Source organism: Ammospiza nelsoni, chromosome 3, assembly GCF_027579445.1.
Source record: "Ammospiza nelsoni isolate bAmmNel1 chromosome 3, bAmmNel1.pri, whole genome shotgun sequence".
In the NCBI taxonomy this organism is placed as follows: Eukaryota; Metazoa; Chordata; class Aves; order Passeriformes; family Passerellidae; genus Ammospiza; species Ammospiza nelsoni.
Window position 1 is genome coordinate 57471954 of NC_080635.1, and position 13589 is coordinate 57485542.

Sequence of the window (13589 nt, forward strand, 5' to 3'; positions counted from 1 at the left end):
GGAAAGCAACAGGAAATCAGAGCAAGTTACACAGGCTCTGTCTGGAGCTATTTAGAACAATTGGTATAAATGAGGCTGAAACATTCATAAACTCATACTATGTGATTATAGAAGTTCCAATAATTAGTCAAGAATAAAAAACAGAGGTTAGTCCTCTGATCAGCACAAGTAGTTTGGGGTTTCCCATCTTCAGGTTGAGCTTTGACTTCTGTGCAAACATCACTATCACAGGTTAATTAAAACTGAAAGAGTCAAAAGAAGTGCTACACCCCAGTCACAGGCTGAAAATCTGTTAACTTTTTGCCTTCCAAAAACTCACAAAGCAGGAAAAAAACATGGTCACCCCAGCAGGTTTCATTTTGACCTCTATGATAAGGAGGGCCATCTGGACAATTAGAGCACCCTTAGGTGTATCCAAGACAGTACGGGAAGACCTGGACACCTCCTCAAAACAATTAACACTCAAGTATTTGTCATGTTCCTTATAAGGTCGTGAAAGATGACCCTGGCCAGGACCTTTAGCATCCATGGCTTTATGAGAGCACATTTCCTCAGAAGCCGAGAAGCCTCTTAGAGGTCAGTGGCATAAATACCAGATAAATACAATCATAAATAATGACATAAATACAATCAACTCTGACCAGCACAAACTCCAACCAAGGGTCACAAGCAAAAGCTGCCAAGCAAGAAGTACCAGTGCTTCAAGAGAACTCATCCCTATTGATTACCATTTCCACTAAGTCAGATGGCAACAGAGATCACCAGCAATGAAAGTTCCAGTTATTTCCAGGGTGTAATCCCTCTGACTGCCAAAGTGGATCCTACTGGAACAATCAATGCAGCCAAGCACATAATTTATACTTATATCTTAATAGCACTGTAGAACTCTTCTAAAGAAGCAGCAATAATGTGTTACTGAATCAAGCTGCTGTTCCATCAGAGATGGCAATGGAGAAAGGCTTCTTTAGCTTACTCATACAGATATTGCTAAAAATTATGTTAGTTTCACAAGAAGGCAGATCCTCATTCCCCAGGGCACACAGCGGCCATTAGAAGCAGTGGTCTCCAGTATTGCTGGCAAAAGAAATGATTGCCAAGTGGAAGAAGCAGCTGCGAAAGAAACTGCTGTCACTTCTGAAGAACATATGTATTCTGAGACATCAATGTCCCTAGTGCACGCTCCAGAGAAGCTGGAATGTGACTTCCACACATCTTAGCACTTTACTGACAGCAGTAAAACAGACCCAAAAACAAGTAATACCTTTCCTCTCAGAATCAATAGCTAACATCTTCAAAAAGAGCACACACCCAACCAAAGGGAAAAAAAAAAATCATGTTCCTTCATATGCATCATGCACAGCATGGCTCTTCCCTTTTAAAATCCACAAAAATTCTTACAGTTACAGAAGAAATATATCCACCCACAATGGCAACAGTTTTAGATATCAAGAACATTTTAAAAATCGTTAAGTTGGCATTCATATATTCAATGTCTTTCAAATTATTATATTATTCAATGTCCAAGGGGAAAGAGCAGCCCAAATTTTCAGCTTGTGTTTACATCCTGAATAATGTCCCCTTCCTACGCTCATCTCCAGTTACATGCAGCCTGTTAGCAAAGTAATCGTGGTGGAGGGTGGCAGGTACTGATGAGGAAAAAACGTCAGGACATTTTGGTATAAAAGGGTTCTACAGCTTGATTATAAATCTAGACCTGATCTGCTGATCATAGTACCCAAGCCTTCACTCCCTCTATGCAGACCTGTTTCACACAGAGCTGTAGCATAAGCACAGAAACAGGAGAAAATTACTTCCCTCAGTCATTTAGAATCCCTCATCCCTGCTGGCTATGGCTACATCAGCAAATAGTGCAGTACAATAGAAGCAGATCTGTGCAGCAAAACGTTTTTGCTGAGAACCTGGCATCCATGCAATATATGCATTTCAGGATAATCGCTGCAGTCTAGATCTAAGTCTTATTGTCTGAATACGCACATATCAAACATATTTGGCTGCTTCTTTTAACACATAATATTGTCTCATTTCATCCAAAAGGAACCAAATTTTGTGCTTTCCAGGAGTACTCTTATGTGAGCCAAAGAGTGGTAAGTAGAAGCATTTGAGAGATTCACCTCAAAGGCTTTCTCCTGATATTAAGAGAAAACAAAATAAAAATTAAGCTATTAAAAAAAAAGCCAAAAGACCTACTGTTGTCATCTCACTGCAGGGGTTTCATACTGTTGTCTCCATATCACAAAAGTTCCATACTTTCTTGGTGTTTGTCATGGGCAGCTCCTCAGAGCACTGACTCTTTCTTCTTCACAAAGCAGCCAACTGACTCCAGTTCCCTTCTCACCCAGCCCCCCCACTCTTTTATAGCACTCTGCTTCTCATTGGTTACAGCTGTGGCCTGTTAAAGTCAGGCCTGTTCCTAATCTTTGCTAATCGGCCCAGCTGCAACTCCTTAGGGGTAAGATTACTTTCTACACTATCTTTATTTTCTTATATTCTATCCCCCCTACAACCTAACAAAAAGACATGTTAATCCAAGTACACCTATTCCCAACTTCTCCGTGCAGTTCTACTGGGACACCCCAAAATAATTTTGCTGTTCCTGAAATGCAGTTATGGTACATATGAGACATGACAAAGCAGAATAGAATGTGTGAAGCACACATTCACACAAAAGCCAGCAACTGACACACCTGGTCTTATTTCATACAGCTCCCATCATCAATCAACTGGTTTTCACAACTTTTTTTGTTTGTGTGTTTCAGATGGGGGGTTTTGAGTGGGGTTTTCTGTTGCTGTCTTTTTGTTTTAAATTAAAAGCTGTCTGGATTCTTGCTCCACATCAAAGAGCTCCCAGGAATCCAACACAGTTGAAACATTCTTCTCAACCTAATTCACAGAAGTATTACTTGCCCATCTATTCTTTAAAATGTACCTCACAACAAGACTATCCACAAGTCTCTTAGTCTACATAGTCAAAAATATAGATAATGATATTTACTTAGAATTCTAGACTTGCAAGAGCACCAGAGTTTCTTCCAAGAACAACCAGAAGCATAAGTCAAAATTGCTTTTGTACAGCATCAATGGAAATTCTTCCTTCATTCCCCCTCAACAGCCCCAGCAGTCTAACTTCTTTTCCAAGAAGTTCTGAGACAGTGTTCTCAGTAAGATACATTGCATTTTATAAATGTGTATGTGTTGATAAACTCATTTAAAAAACATTTAGAAAAGTCCCTCATTTACAAGAAAAGATCAAGAATCAAAATAGTAGTTAAGCTAAGAGGCAAACATCACATAATAATAATTTTTCCAAGTGTTCTTGTAAGAAGCCTCAAAGAACATCCAGACCTTCGACTTCTTTTTTAAACGTAGTGAATAGAATGACACTTGCCTCTTGCCAGCCTTGCATCTTCTAAGAAAAACAAATACTAACAAAACAAAAAATCCCAAACAAACAAAGGAAAAAAAACAAATTTTTTTTTTAATAACCATTATGTAAAATAATTCACTGTCCTTCTATTGTTTGGGCATTATTTCCTCTCAGTTACTCTAACTGAATAAAAGTACTCTAACTGAATAAAAATCACTTCCCTAACATCCAACTACTGTCAATTTTAAAAACAAGTGAAATAAACATCAGTGCTGCATACTGCCAATCTAGTACTTTTTCCACTTGAATCTTCACATGCAGCTTTCTCAACTACCCTATCAGAAGCGTGAAGACTTTGTTAAAACACTCAAATTCAGATGACAGGGTATTTATTCAAGAACAATTGTGAATTCAACCCCAATTTGAAACAGCAAATATAACATGACACACCTTCAGCATGTATTTTCACCAAAAAAAACACTCCCCTTTTGTAGTGGAATGATTACACATAGTCTTTGAGATCACCAGAAGTCATATTCTGAAAACTGGGGTAACTGATTTTCAAAGGCCTAAAGACAATTTAAATTTTAAAGTTGTCATTTGGCATCTCTTTCTTGGGTTTAGCTTACTGAATTCAAACTTTTAATAACATCCAATTCAGTCATTTTCAACCAGCTGCTGGAAAGAATATCAGTTTAATTAGTAAGTATATCAGTCTGATGCTCACCAATCAGTTTCACTCTTCCTGAAGACAGCAATGTGGGATCGTCTTTTTTGACATTATTTATTGAGTCATCTACTAGTTCTTTGATATGATCAATTCCTACAACTTGTCCTTTGGGACCAACCTGGAATAAAAATATAGAGATGAACAATTTCTGCTAGGTTTATTTACAGAATGAGTACTTATACTTCCCGAACTCATTTCTCTAAAATAAAAACAAAAACAGGAAAGTGTGAGTATATTTTCCCAATGTTATTAAAACTACTGTTAGAAATGACAAATTCTGACTGCTAGAAGCACCTGATAATTAAAGTGTGTCTGCACACTTTTATAAATAGTTGCTATAGTGATCTTTTTGAGATGTGATTCAGTTGTGTTATATTGTTAGTGGAGATTTCTTCTTGGAACTTTTAGAAGTTAAATTTGATCATGTTTGTTTTCATTACCTGCAACAAAAAGTAACAACATCAAGGAAAAAGACTAGAACTGATCTCCTTTCACACTGAATAAAACTTACTAAGGATTAAGGTTCTTTTAAGAGAAGACCTTACATCAAGGATTAAATAATGATTTTTATTCAAAATCATCTCAAGAGTCCTATTCTTTCAGAAGCAAATTCTGCAATTACCAGTCATGGACAAATTACCTTCCACTCACCCTTGCACTCATAAATCTGCTCTCAGATTTACAGCTCTCCTCCACAGGAAGAGTGGAACTTCTGAGAGCTCTTAACTCAAAGAGTCACAAAATCTCTGTACTCTGAGAGGAGGAAGAAGATCTACTAACAAAAGCTTCTCCATTACAAGTATTTCTTCCAGAATTTTGTCTTTAGTTCAGAAAAAACATTCAAAACCAATCCAAATCTTCAAATCTCTGACCACTTTTAACAGGATCCAGCTCAAAGAATACAATAGCAGAGTATGTCCTAGCAGAGCCCATGTTGCCTAACAACCTAACAACTGTCTTTGGACACATCTAAACACATTGTTTATGTTTCTGTATCTTACATTTTAATATCGTTTAGACATGGAAAATTAGTAGCTAGTTATCCTGGGGATTTTTTTTTTGTTTTATTATGAACAAGTCCTATGTTAAAAACATTAAAAAAGCAGTGTTAGCTTTTCTTGTTTGAGTGGAAGACCACCACCCCAGCCTTTGAAACAAAGCAAGACACAGAGCAAGTTTTCACTATGACAGCCATGGGTTGCTGTTTGGAGGAATGACTGGCAGTCAGCTCTACCATAAGCTGGCAAAAAATCCAGTATATTCCAAACAGTAACATCACAGAAATGAAAATTTAGCAAAATGGTCAGAGCATTAAATAGGCTGATAGAGTAAGAGAACCTCCTGCTGCATGTGACAGCCCATTATGCTATTTCTGAGTTCTCATCAATTTCCTCTATTACCCTGGAACTGTGAAGCACATGCAATTGAGACAACACAAAGAGGCACAATTTTTGGATCTCTATGTTAGGAATAAAAATATACCCACTTTTTTCATTAATCCAGTACTGACAGGATGAAAACTGTAATTCATTTAATTTGCCAGCAACCTTCAAAAGCAAATAAACTTATCTACATAGCTTGCAAACTTATTCCAGAAGCTTAACACAAAAATCTAAACAGCAATCTTCAAGATACTTTACCAATCTAAGTAAACATAAAGCTTTCCCAGAGGTACCACAAATGAGATTATCATCATAAGAGTAAAGTTGTCATCCATGAGCACTGAGGTGCTTGTGCCACAAATGTGAGCTACTAATTCTAGATCTCAGTTAGACTGAGAAGCAACATCAGCAGTCACAAAAAGCACGTCTCCAACTGAATTTTTGTGGCAAAACACTCTACCATTAATTCCCATAATATACTTTGTCCTGGAGTGACTTTATGATGCTTGTATTCCCAATCATCTGTAACTTCTTTCAAGCTTTTGTTACTGTTAGCAGTGCTAACAGTAGTGCTAACAAAACTTTCAAGCAGAATGAAAGCATTTACTCAATTTTTCATGACACACATCTGTAAGCCATTCCAATGCAAACAACCAAGGAGGATTCTTAAGAGGCACATAACATTCATATGGCAATAAAAAGATAGCAGGATTAATTTCAGGAAATTAGGTAAGAGATTTTCTTTTTGTGCTGATTCTGACTTTTCCACAGCTTGTTTTAGTAGAAAAAAGTGGACAACTACAATTTAGCACATCCTATTGAAAATGGCTATTCCTTTATTCATTCATAACTTCAGTGAGAAATACATATTTTTCTGGACAGAAGCTTTAATGCTTGTAGGATTGGCGTTCCCATGCTACCATTTGATTACTGACTTCACAGATCAAAAATAATAGGCAGCAAGTTGAATTATGTGCCATTTAAGATTTCCTCTAAACTGCAGTTTGGTTAACTTATTTCAACTACTTTTTTTTTTCTCCAGATTTTGCAGCTAACACTTAGAAACCTAAATACTTTAGCAAGTGCATGGCCCAGTCCTAAACACTCTCAGCTAACTCTTAACACTGGGAAACAGAAGTGATTATAGACTCAGATCGGTGCTTCAAAACAGAAAATTAAGTAGCAAAGAAACCTAAATGAGAAATTATCATATGTATCAACACATTTCAAATTAACTTTGCAGAAAGACAAAACAAAAAAATCTAGTTGGCAGTTTAATGAAGGTCTCTACTAATCATAAAGCAATTATAAAGCCCTGGAACAGAGAAAGAAGAACTGATTATATTCCTTTTCATGAATCAGTCTAAGAATACAATAGCTACAGCCACTAAAATCCAAATTTTTTAATCTATTTTTTTTCCATCTTTTTTTTCCCAATGTAAGATAGGGAAGAACACAGAAAATTCCTTAGGTACGGGTGTTGAATAACACAACTGAGATTAAGTTACTTGGCAAAGATGTAAAATTCAAATTAATATCTAACTTTAAAAAGGTTAAATGGACAGTAATGCTTGTGCAATATAACAAGAAAAGAAAGCAATTAAATTAAAAGACAATTTATTATAGACACAAGATATTTTCCTGTGGAAATAAGATTCTTTTATGCCTCACTAAACTCTCATTGTAACAGGAATCCATGACAATTTATCACAATGAGAACATGCACAGCCACACAAGAGAATAAAATTTTGAACTGTTCAAGACAAACACCTTCTTCCTTCAAGATATAAAGCAACAACTAAAATTCAATCATTAAAAAAAACCCAAAACAATCCAAAAACCCTAAACTTCCTCACTAGGGGGTTTCTTCACCATTACACAATTTATTGGGCTACTTAACTTGAACATCTACTATCAGCTACCATAAGAAATGGGTACCAATCACACCCAGGAGAGTAAATTATTTTCTGTACAGTATACTTCAGTGGATTATGAAGGATGCTTTTTTTTGCTCTGTAATTCAGAGTTACACTTGAGTCTAAGCAGTTCTGATGATCAATGATTAAACTGAACAACTCACCATTCGCGAAAAGCACGCTGTAAGAATTCCACTTCCAGATCCTACATCAAGTGCTTTGGCTCCTTCATGCAGCTGATCGGATAGAAGTTCAAGTGCGTATGCATGCTAAGAGAACACAGAGAGAGAAAATGTCAAATTATTTTAAGTGTCTGTTTTACTCAACATATGTTAATTTCTTCAGAGATTTTGGGAAATGCCCTGAGCATTTGTCTAAGAAATTTCAGAATTATTTCTATTACAAAAAATGGGGGCGGGAAAGGAGTTAACTATATTATATAATTTTTATTTCATTGGCTTCAATAAATTTCATGAGTGTATTTTTTTTTGTTAGTATTCATATACAAAGCCTCATCTGACCATTTATGCTTCTAGCATAGACTCTATTTATATATTAGGAAAAACACTATAAATCAGTTTATTTCTCCTCAGGTCTGGCGACTCTTAATATTCTGGCAGCATATGGCCAATAAAGAATTTAGTTTATCATTATGCTATATGCATTGGAATATCCTGGTACAAAAGAAGGCAGTTCTAGAGCATCAAGGAAAATGGCTATTAAAACTACCTCCTGTATTACCTGCAGACTTACTGAATCAAAGAATAGGAAAAAGCAGTCATCTCTTACAAAGGCAGATAGCCAGGCTCATGGATGAACTGAAGTAGTCTATAGACACACTTGATAACTTTTGCTGTGTGGTAGAGCAGTACACAAACTAAGAGTAGGCTGCACATTAAAAAACTAATTTGTTCTTTTGTGTTTCAGAGACAGCCATTATGGCACTCTTTCAGCTTAATCCATCCCACCCAGAAAATATAAATAATTAGAATATTCTCTGATAGAAGATTCTTTGTTAATATTTGCTTAGAGGATATATTACCTTTTTGCTCTAACACTCCATACACTACTAGTGCTAAGCATTGGAAAAATAATGACTTATGGGGACTTGATTTTGAAGCATAATTATTATTTATTTTTCCTCTTAGCAACAGTACCTTTTTTGGTCTTTTCTTGAATAATATTGTTAACATCTCTATACAAAATTCCTGTTTTTTTAATATTGATAACTAGGTAAATTCTAAGCCAACTACACAGTTTTTAGTCAAGAGAAGCAGACTTTTACCATGATTTGACACCTTCCAAACACTGCAAAGACAAAATACTTGCTTCTAGTCACTTTTCATCTCAAATAAAGAAAGACAGAAAAATTATATCTGGGTTAGATGCATGCACTGAAATCCCAACTGGAACACTCACCCTGGTCACAAAACACTTGGCAAAAAAAAGCCCTGCAACTCAGTACAATGTATCTTTTTTCCTGTCCAAAGATTTCAAGGCATTACCGCAGTACCATACTATAGGAATCACTGTCATTCACTCCTGAGTTCTGATTTTATATATTAAAAAGTAATTTCTAATGGAAAGATCTCTGGATATCTTCTGGTCCAGTCCTATTTCAATACATGGACATTTTAAATTAAGCTGATTAGAACCCTGTTTCGTCAGCTTATTTGTGTATCAAAGAACAAATTTCCACAAGCTGCAAAGCCTGTTTCAGTGCTTAACTACCCTCACAGTTTTTTTTTTTAATCAAGAAACTAATCAGAATTTCCTATGTTACATTTTTTTCCCCACTACCCCTCATCCTATTACTGTACATCTGCAAGAAAAGTCTTGATCAATCTCTTCTACTTCCTCACAGTAAGCAGTTCACCAAAGTGTCACTGCAATCAACTGCTCATTAAATTTACTAGGGTAAATATTTTATTTCAAAAGCACCTGGATGTTTATAAAATCACTATACTAATCACCTAGTTTAAAGCTTACCATGTGTGGAGCACTGATTGTTGCTTGGAAACCTGTAAAACAAGAGAATGGAAGATGTTAATTGTTTTTCAGACAGCAACCTTACAATCTTTATTACCTTGACTGCAAAGTGCAACACCTTCACTGTCACTCTCACTCAGGGTACAACATCCACACTCTGCAGTTACACAGGTACTCTACATCAGAACTGAGTTATAGTACCTCAGCTGAAAGCTACGTTGTGTCCATTCTGGACAGGAAAAAAAAAAAAAGGTTTTATCCTTGATCTCAGTTACAATTTCCATTTTGTCACTACACATTGAATGAATATCTCATACTGAGCAAGCAGGCTTAATTCAGAAGAGTAGTGTCTCCCCAAATAATGTAACTCCTTTTTAGTCAGCCCCTATGTAAAAACCTGAATTTGTTTGTTTGAGTTTCATGTAGTGGAGACCATAGAACATCTGGAGAACAACCTTGTGTGTTTTGCAAACAACAAATGAGAACAAACACCTACAAGAATGGGAGGAACACTCACCTATATTTGTTTCTGTAAAGATATGTAAGCTTTTGAGTATGTATCGCAAAATATTTTTTAATTTTTCTATATAACTAACAAAATCCTAATAAAATTCACTCATTACATACAATTAAAGGCAGGGAGAAGATCAAGAAAAAAGAAATTAATACATTTACATAGCTCATTCTCTTGTCTTGGAAAGATAAAACTGGGACCTGGATGGGAAATTAAATTACTGTTGTATCAGTAGACCTGCCAATTCAAAGCCTATTTTTAAATATTTCACATAATGGTTTAAGAAACTTTGCATTAGTCCCAACTGAAGAATTTCTGTAAAGATAGGGAATGTTTCTACCATAAACTGGATGCAAATTATTTTTACGTATTTTCATCAGTTGCACCATCACAAATTGCTGTGGTTTGAAAAACAAACACATATTTACACATACTTGAAAAACACCTCTCTACCTGATGTATCCAAATATGCCAACTGCATTCCACAGGAAATTGAAGCTTAGTTAAAAGGTATGCAATAAATTGATGAAGAACTAAACAACATTCCAAACTAAAAAAAATATTTTCACATTCTTAACACATAAATGACAAAAGCAGCCACAGTTGCACAAATGAAAACAATCTCAATCACTTTTGCAAGATGCTCTTACCTATAGACTGTGGGGAGTCCATGTAGGGGTTGTATTTTGCATAGTGGCAGCGGTCTGTAGCCAGCATTACTTCAAATACCTTGTCTGTTTTGATTATTCCATTTTCTATAAACAAACAAATATATAAAAATGAAGGCATTGTTTCTTCTGCAGTGCAGAAGTCTGTGAAATGTGTTAACATATACACAGCATTGTGAGAAATCATGGGCCTTACACAGATCTTGCCCTCATCATACTGGCCATGGCAAGGGTTGGACTACATCATCCTTAAAGGTCCCTTCCAGCCCAAACCCTTCTGTGATACTAAAATTCAATCTGGAGCCCAGAGACCAAATGATGCTTAAGCCAGTGATCGGTGAACAAGACTTTCCCAGCAGTTACAAATGCTTTCCTGAAATCACTTGCAGAGATCTACCCCCTAGAAAAACTCAACTTCATGCACACCTTTGATAAATCCTGAAAATACAGTCAGTAAGAAATCAGTGCTACTATACACACCAAACAAGATAGACTTCATATTTCTAAGAAGCCATACAAGTAATTATTGAAAGATATACAAAAGCAAGTTAGAAATGTTAAGTTGAAGCATCATTGCTCAGTACTTTAGTTTCCAGATCTGTTTGTCTTGTGTTAGCAAAGAAAAAAAATCCTTTTGTTAAGAAACTCCCACAGAATCTGAATTCTTATGCTGGTGCAGACTAAGGCCAAAAAGTTTTTATATCAAAACACTCTCAATCTTTTTTCACTTTTCAAAATAAAATATAAATGCACATGCATGTAAAATGTCAGAAGCAGCCATTTTTTCTTGCTGTTTTATTGAAGTTTTTTAAAACATTGTTAATTCTATTTTTTTGAAGTTCTCAAGAGCCATTAATGAATAACAGAAAACTCTGGAAAACAAGTGGAAAAAATTAACTAATTAACTTTTATTAATAGACTATATAAACTACAAATAACAGACATTCCAATGATGGATTGCTTCATTAACTCCTTTCCTTAAATAAGGATTTATTTGCAAAATTATACTTTAAAAGGGAAAAAAAGAGTTCATTTAAGCACTATTAATATCTAACCCAAAACGTGAAAATCAGATTATGGAACTTGTGTAAGACTGTCCTGAAGTTGCACCAGTGGGTTTTTTTGAAAAAATACACCCCAGGAATGGGCTAACTTCTGCAGAGACTTTACTGACTGTTTACTGGATACTCCCAACTACACCTATTAATCATGGGATTTTCCTGTCTTCTTTTCTTATCTACTATCTGTGTCCAGAATTAATTATCCTATATAACACAGACTTGAATTCAGAAAGGAAAATAACTCCTCAGATCATATTTCTTTTTGGTCTGAAGACAAAGTATCACATAGAACTGCAAAACAAATATACTATTACTAAGGAAAATTTTAAGGAAAGCAATTCTTATTTTAAAATATATTATTTTTTTAGAAATATTTCTGTATCTGCTAAGTCCCAGAAAAAGCATACACTCCACTCACAGTCCCCACATATTAGATCTATCCTGTTCTTTGACTTCATTTTGAACTGAAGACTACAGCAGTTCTAGTATCTGAGCCAGCAGGCATTTGCAGCAGTTCATAAGTTTACTTGCTGAGCAAAATTGTACCCAAAAGAAAACAAACAAATCAATCCATTAATACATTGGCACTAACAACAGAGGCTACTAAGGAAAAAAATGCTTTCCCTGACCACTAGAAATTAATTGGATTAGTTGTAAAGCAGTTCTGTGAACAAAGCTTAGATACAAAAATCAAACTTTTACTCTTTGAGTCTCATTAGGAATCACTAAGAGGTTAGTACCTCCAAATGAAATATACTTTAAAAAAAGAAGAATAAGTAAGTCTAATTATAACAGAAGTGAGGAGATAAAGGCTCTAGGAGGCTGAAGAGATGTCAAAAGCAATAGCTGAGAAGCACTCACAAAAGGTCTAAAATAGTGATTTATTTCTTTACATGCAGATAGGTGCATATATTCTAGAACTATAGGCAGTCACCTGCTCTTTCCTTTTGTGCCTTTTGGAATAAGCGTGCAAAGAACAAGAAGAACAAAAAGAACATCTTGGAAGTGCAACTGCAGGGCCCTATGATAAGGCCAAGAACCTTCTCTAATTTCACAAAACTTAGGTCCAGTCAAAGTACATAAAAGTACCAAATAAAACACTTGCATTGACAGGCAAATTACAAAAAAGCCCTGAAAACAGAAACTACAAATATTTTACAGATTTGAGCATTCAGGATGCTCTCATTCAGCAAACAATCATGAGACTTGCTGACTGTTGTATTGCCTTTCATTATTGTAATCTTTTCCTCAGTAAATAAGAATTTAAGAAAGTTACCCATACTCAGAACCTGTGGAAGAAGCTGAATCTGCTGTCAGCTATTTATTTCAATTATTGAATAATGCTCCATCCTCAAAAAAACCAACTCTCTCTCAGCTACCCCGCCACAGATTAAGTCTGCTTTTCAAATTTGCTTATTATACAATGGAAACTTCATCAAATTTTAGGTGGGAATTAAGAAAAACAATCAAGCCCTAAACAAAAAAGTCAATATTGACTTAGTTAACATTTTTATTGTGTTGATAACAACAAGATTTTTTTCCTCAGTCTCACAGCTGAATATAGAGAAACATAATAACTGTAAAGTACCAATCTCCAAAAAAGTCCTTTCTTTCCTGCCATAGTCAGTCCCAAGATGACCCGCAGCCAGGATCTTAATTCTACCTGAAACGTGTCTCTATCAAATTCTCAATTAAGGCCAGAAAACAAGTATATCCCCTAAAGAAGCCAATAATAGAAGCTTATATTGCAAAGAAGACATTCTAATTTCATGCCATCTCTACCAAAAAACCAAAACAATAAAAAAATTAATAAGATGTTAACTAAAACAATTTTCTAAATCTTAAAGCGAAGCTGTATATTGCAAGAAAATAATTCCCAATTAAATGCATAGTAGAATATCCTTTCCAATTTTAACATGTATAGAAGTCTCTCCTTGAGGAGAC

The 13589-nt window shown here is 35.3% G+C and overlaps 1 protein-coding gene across 3 annotated transcripts in view; it reads right to left on the reverse strand.

The window, feature by feature from the left end:
- The window catches only part of PCMT1 (protein-L-isoaspartate (D-aspartate) O-methyltransferase), a 36253-nt gene that overhangs the window by 13284 nt on the left and 9380 nt on the right, over positions 1–13589 (reverse strand). For all 3 annotated transcript variants that reach the window (XM_059467708.1, XM_059467709.1, XM_059467710.1), the window contains exons 2-5: positions 10567–10671; positions 9403–9434; positions 7578–7682; positions 4113–4233 (exon numbers count right to left, since the gene is read on the reverse strand). In XM_059467708.1, the coding sequence (XP_059323691.1) occupies positions 4113–4233; positions 7578–7682; positions 9403–9434; positions 10567–10671 (363 nt within the window). The remainder of the gene's footprint in view (positions 1–4112; positions 4234–7577; positions 7683–9402; positions 9435–10566; positions 10672–13589) is intronic.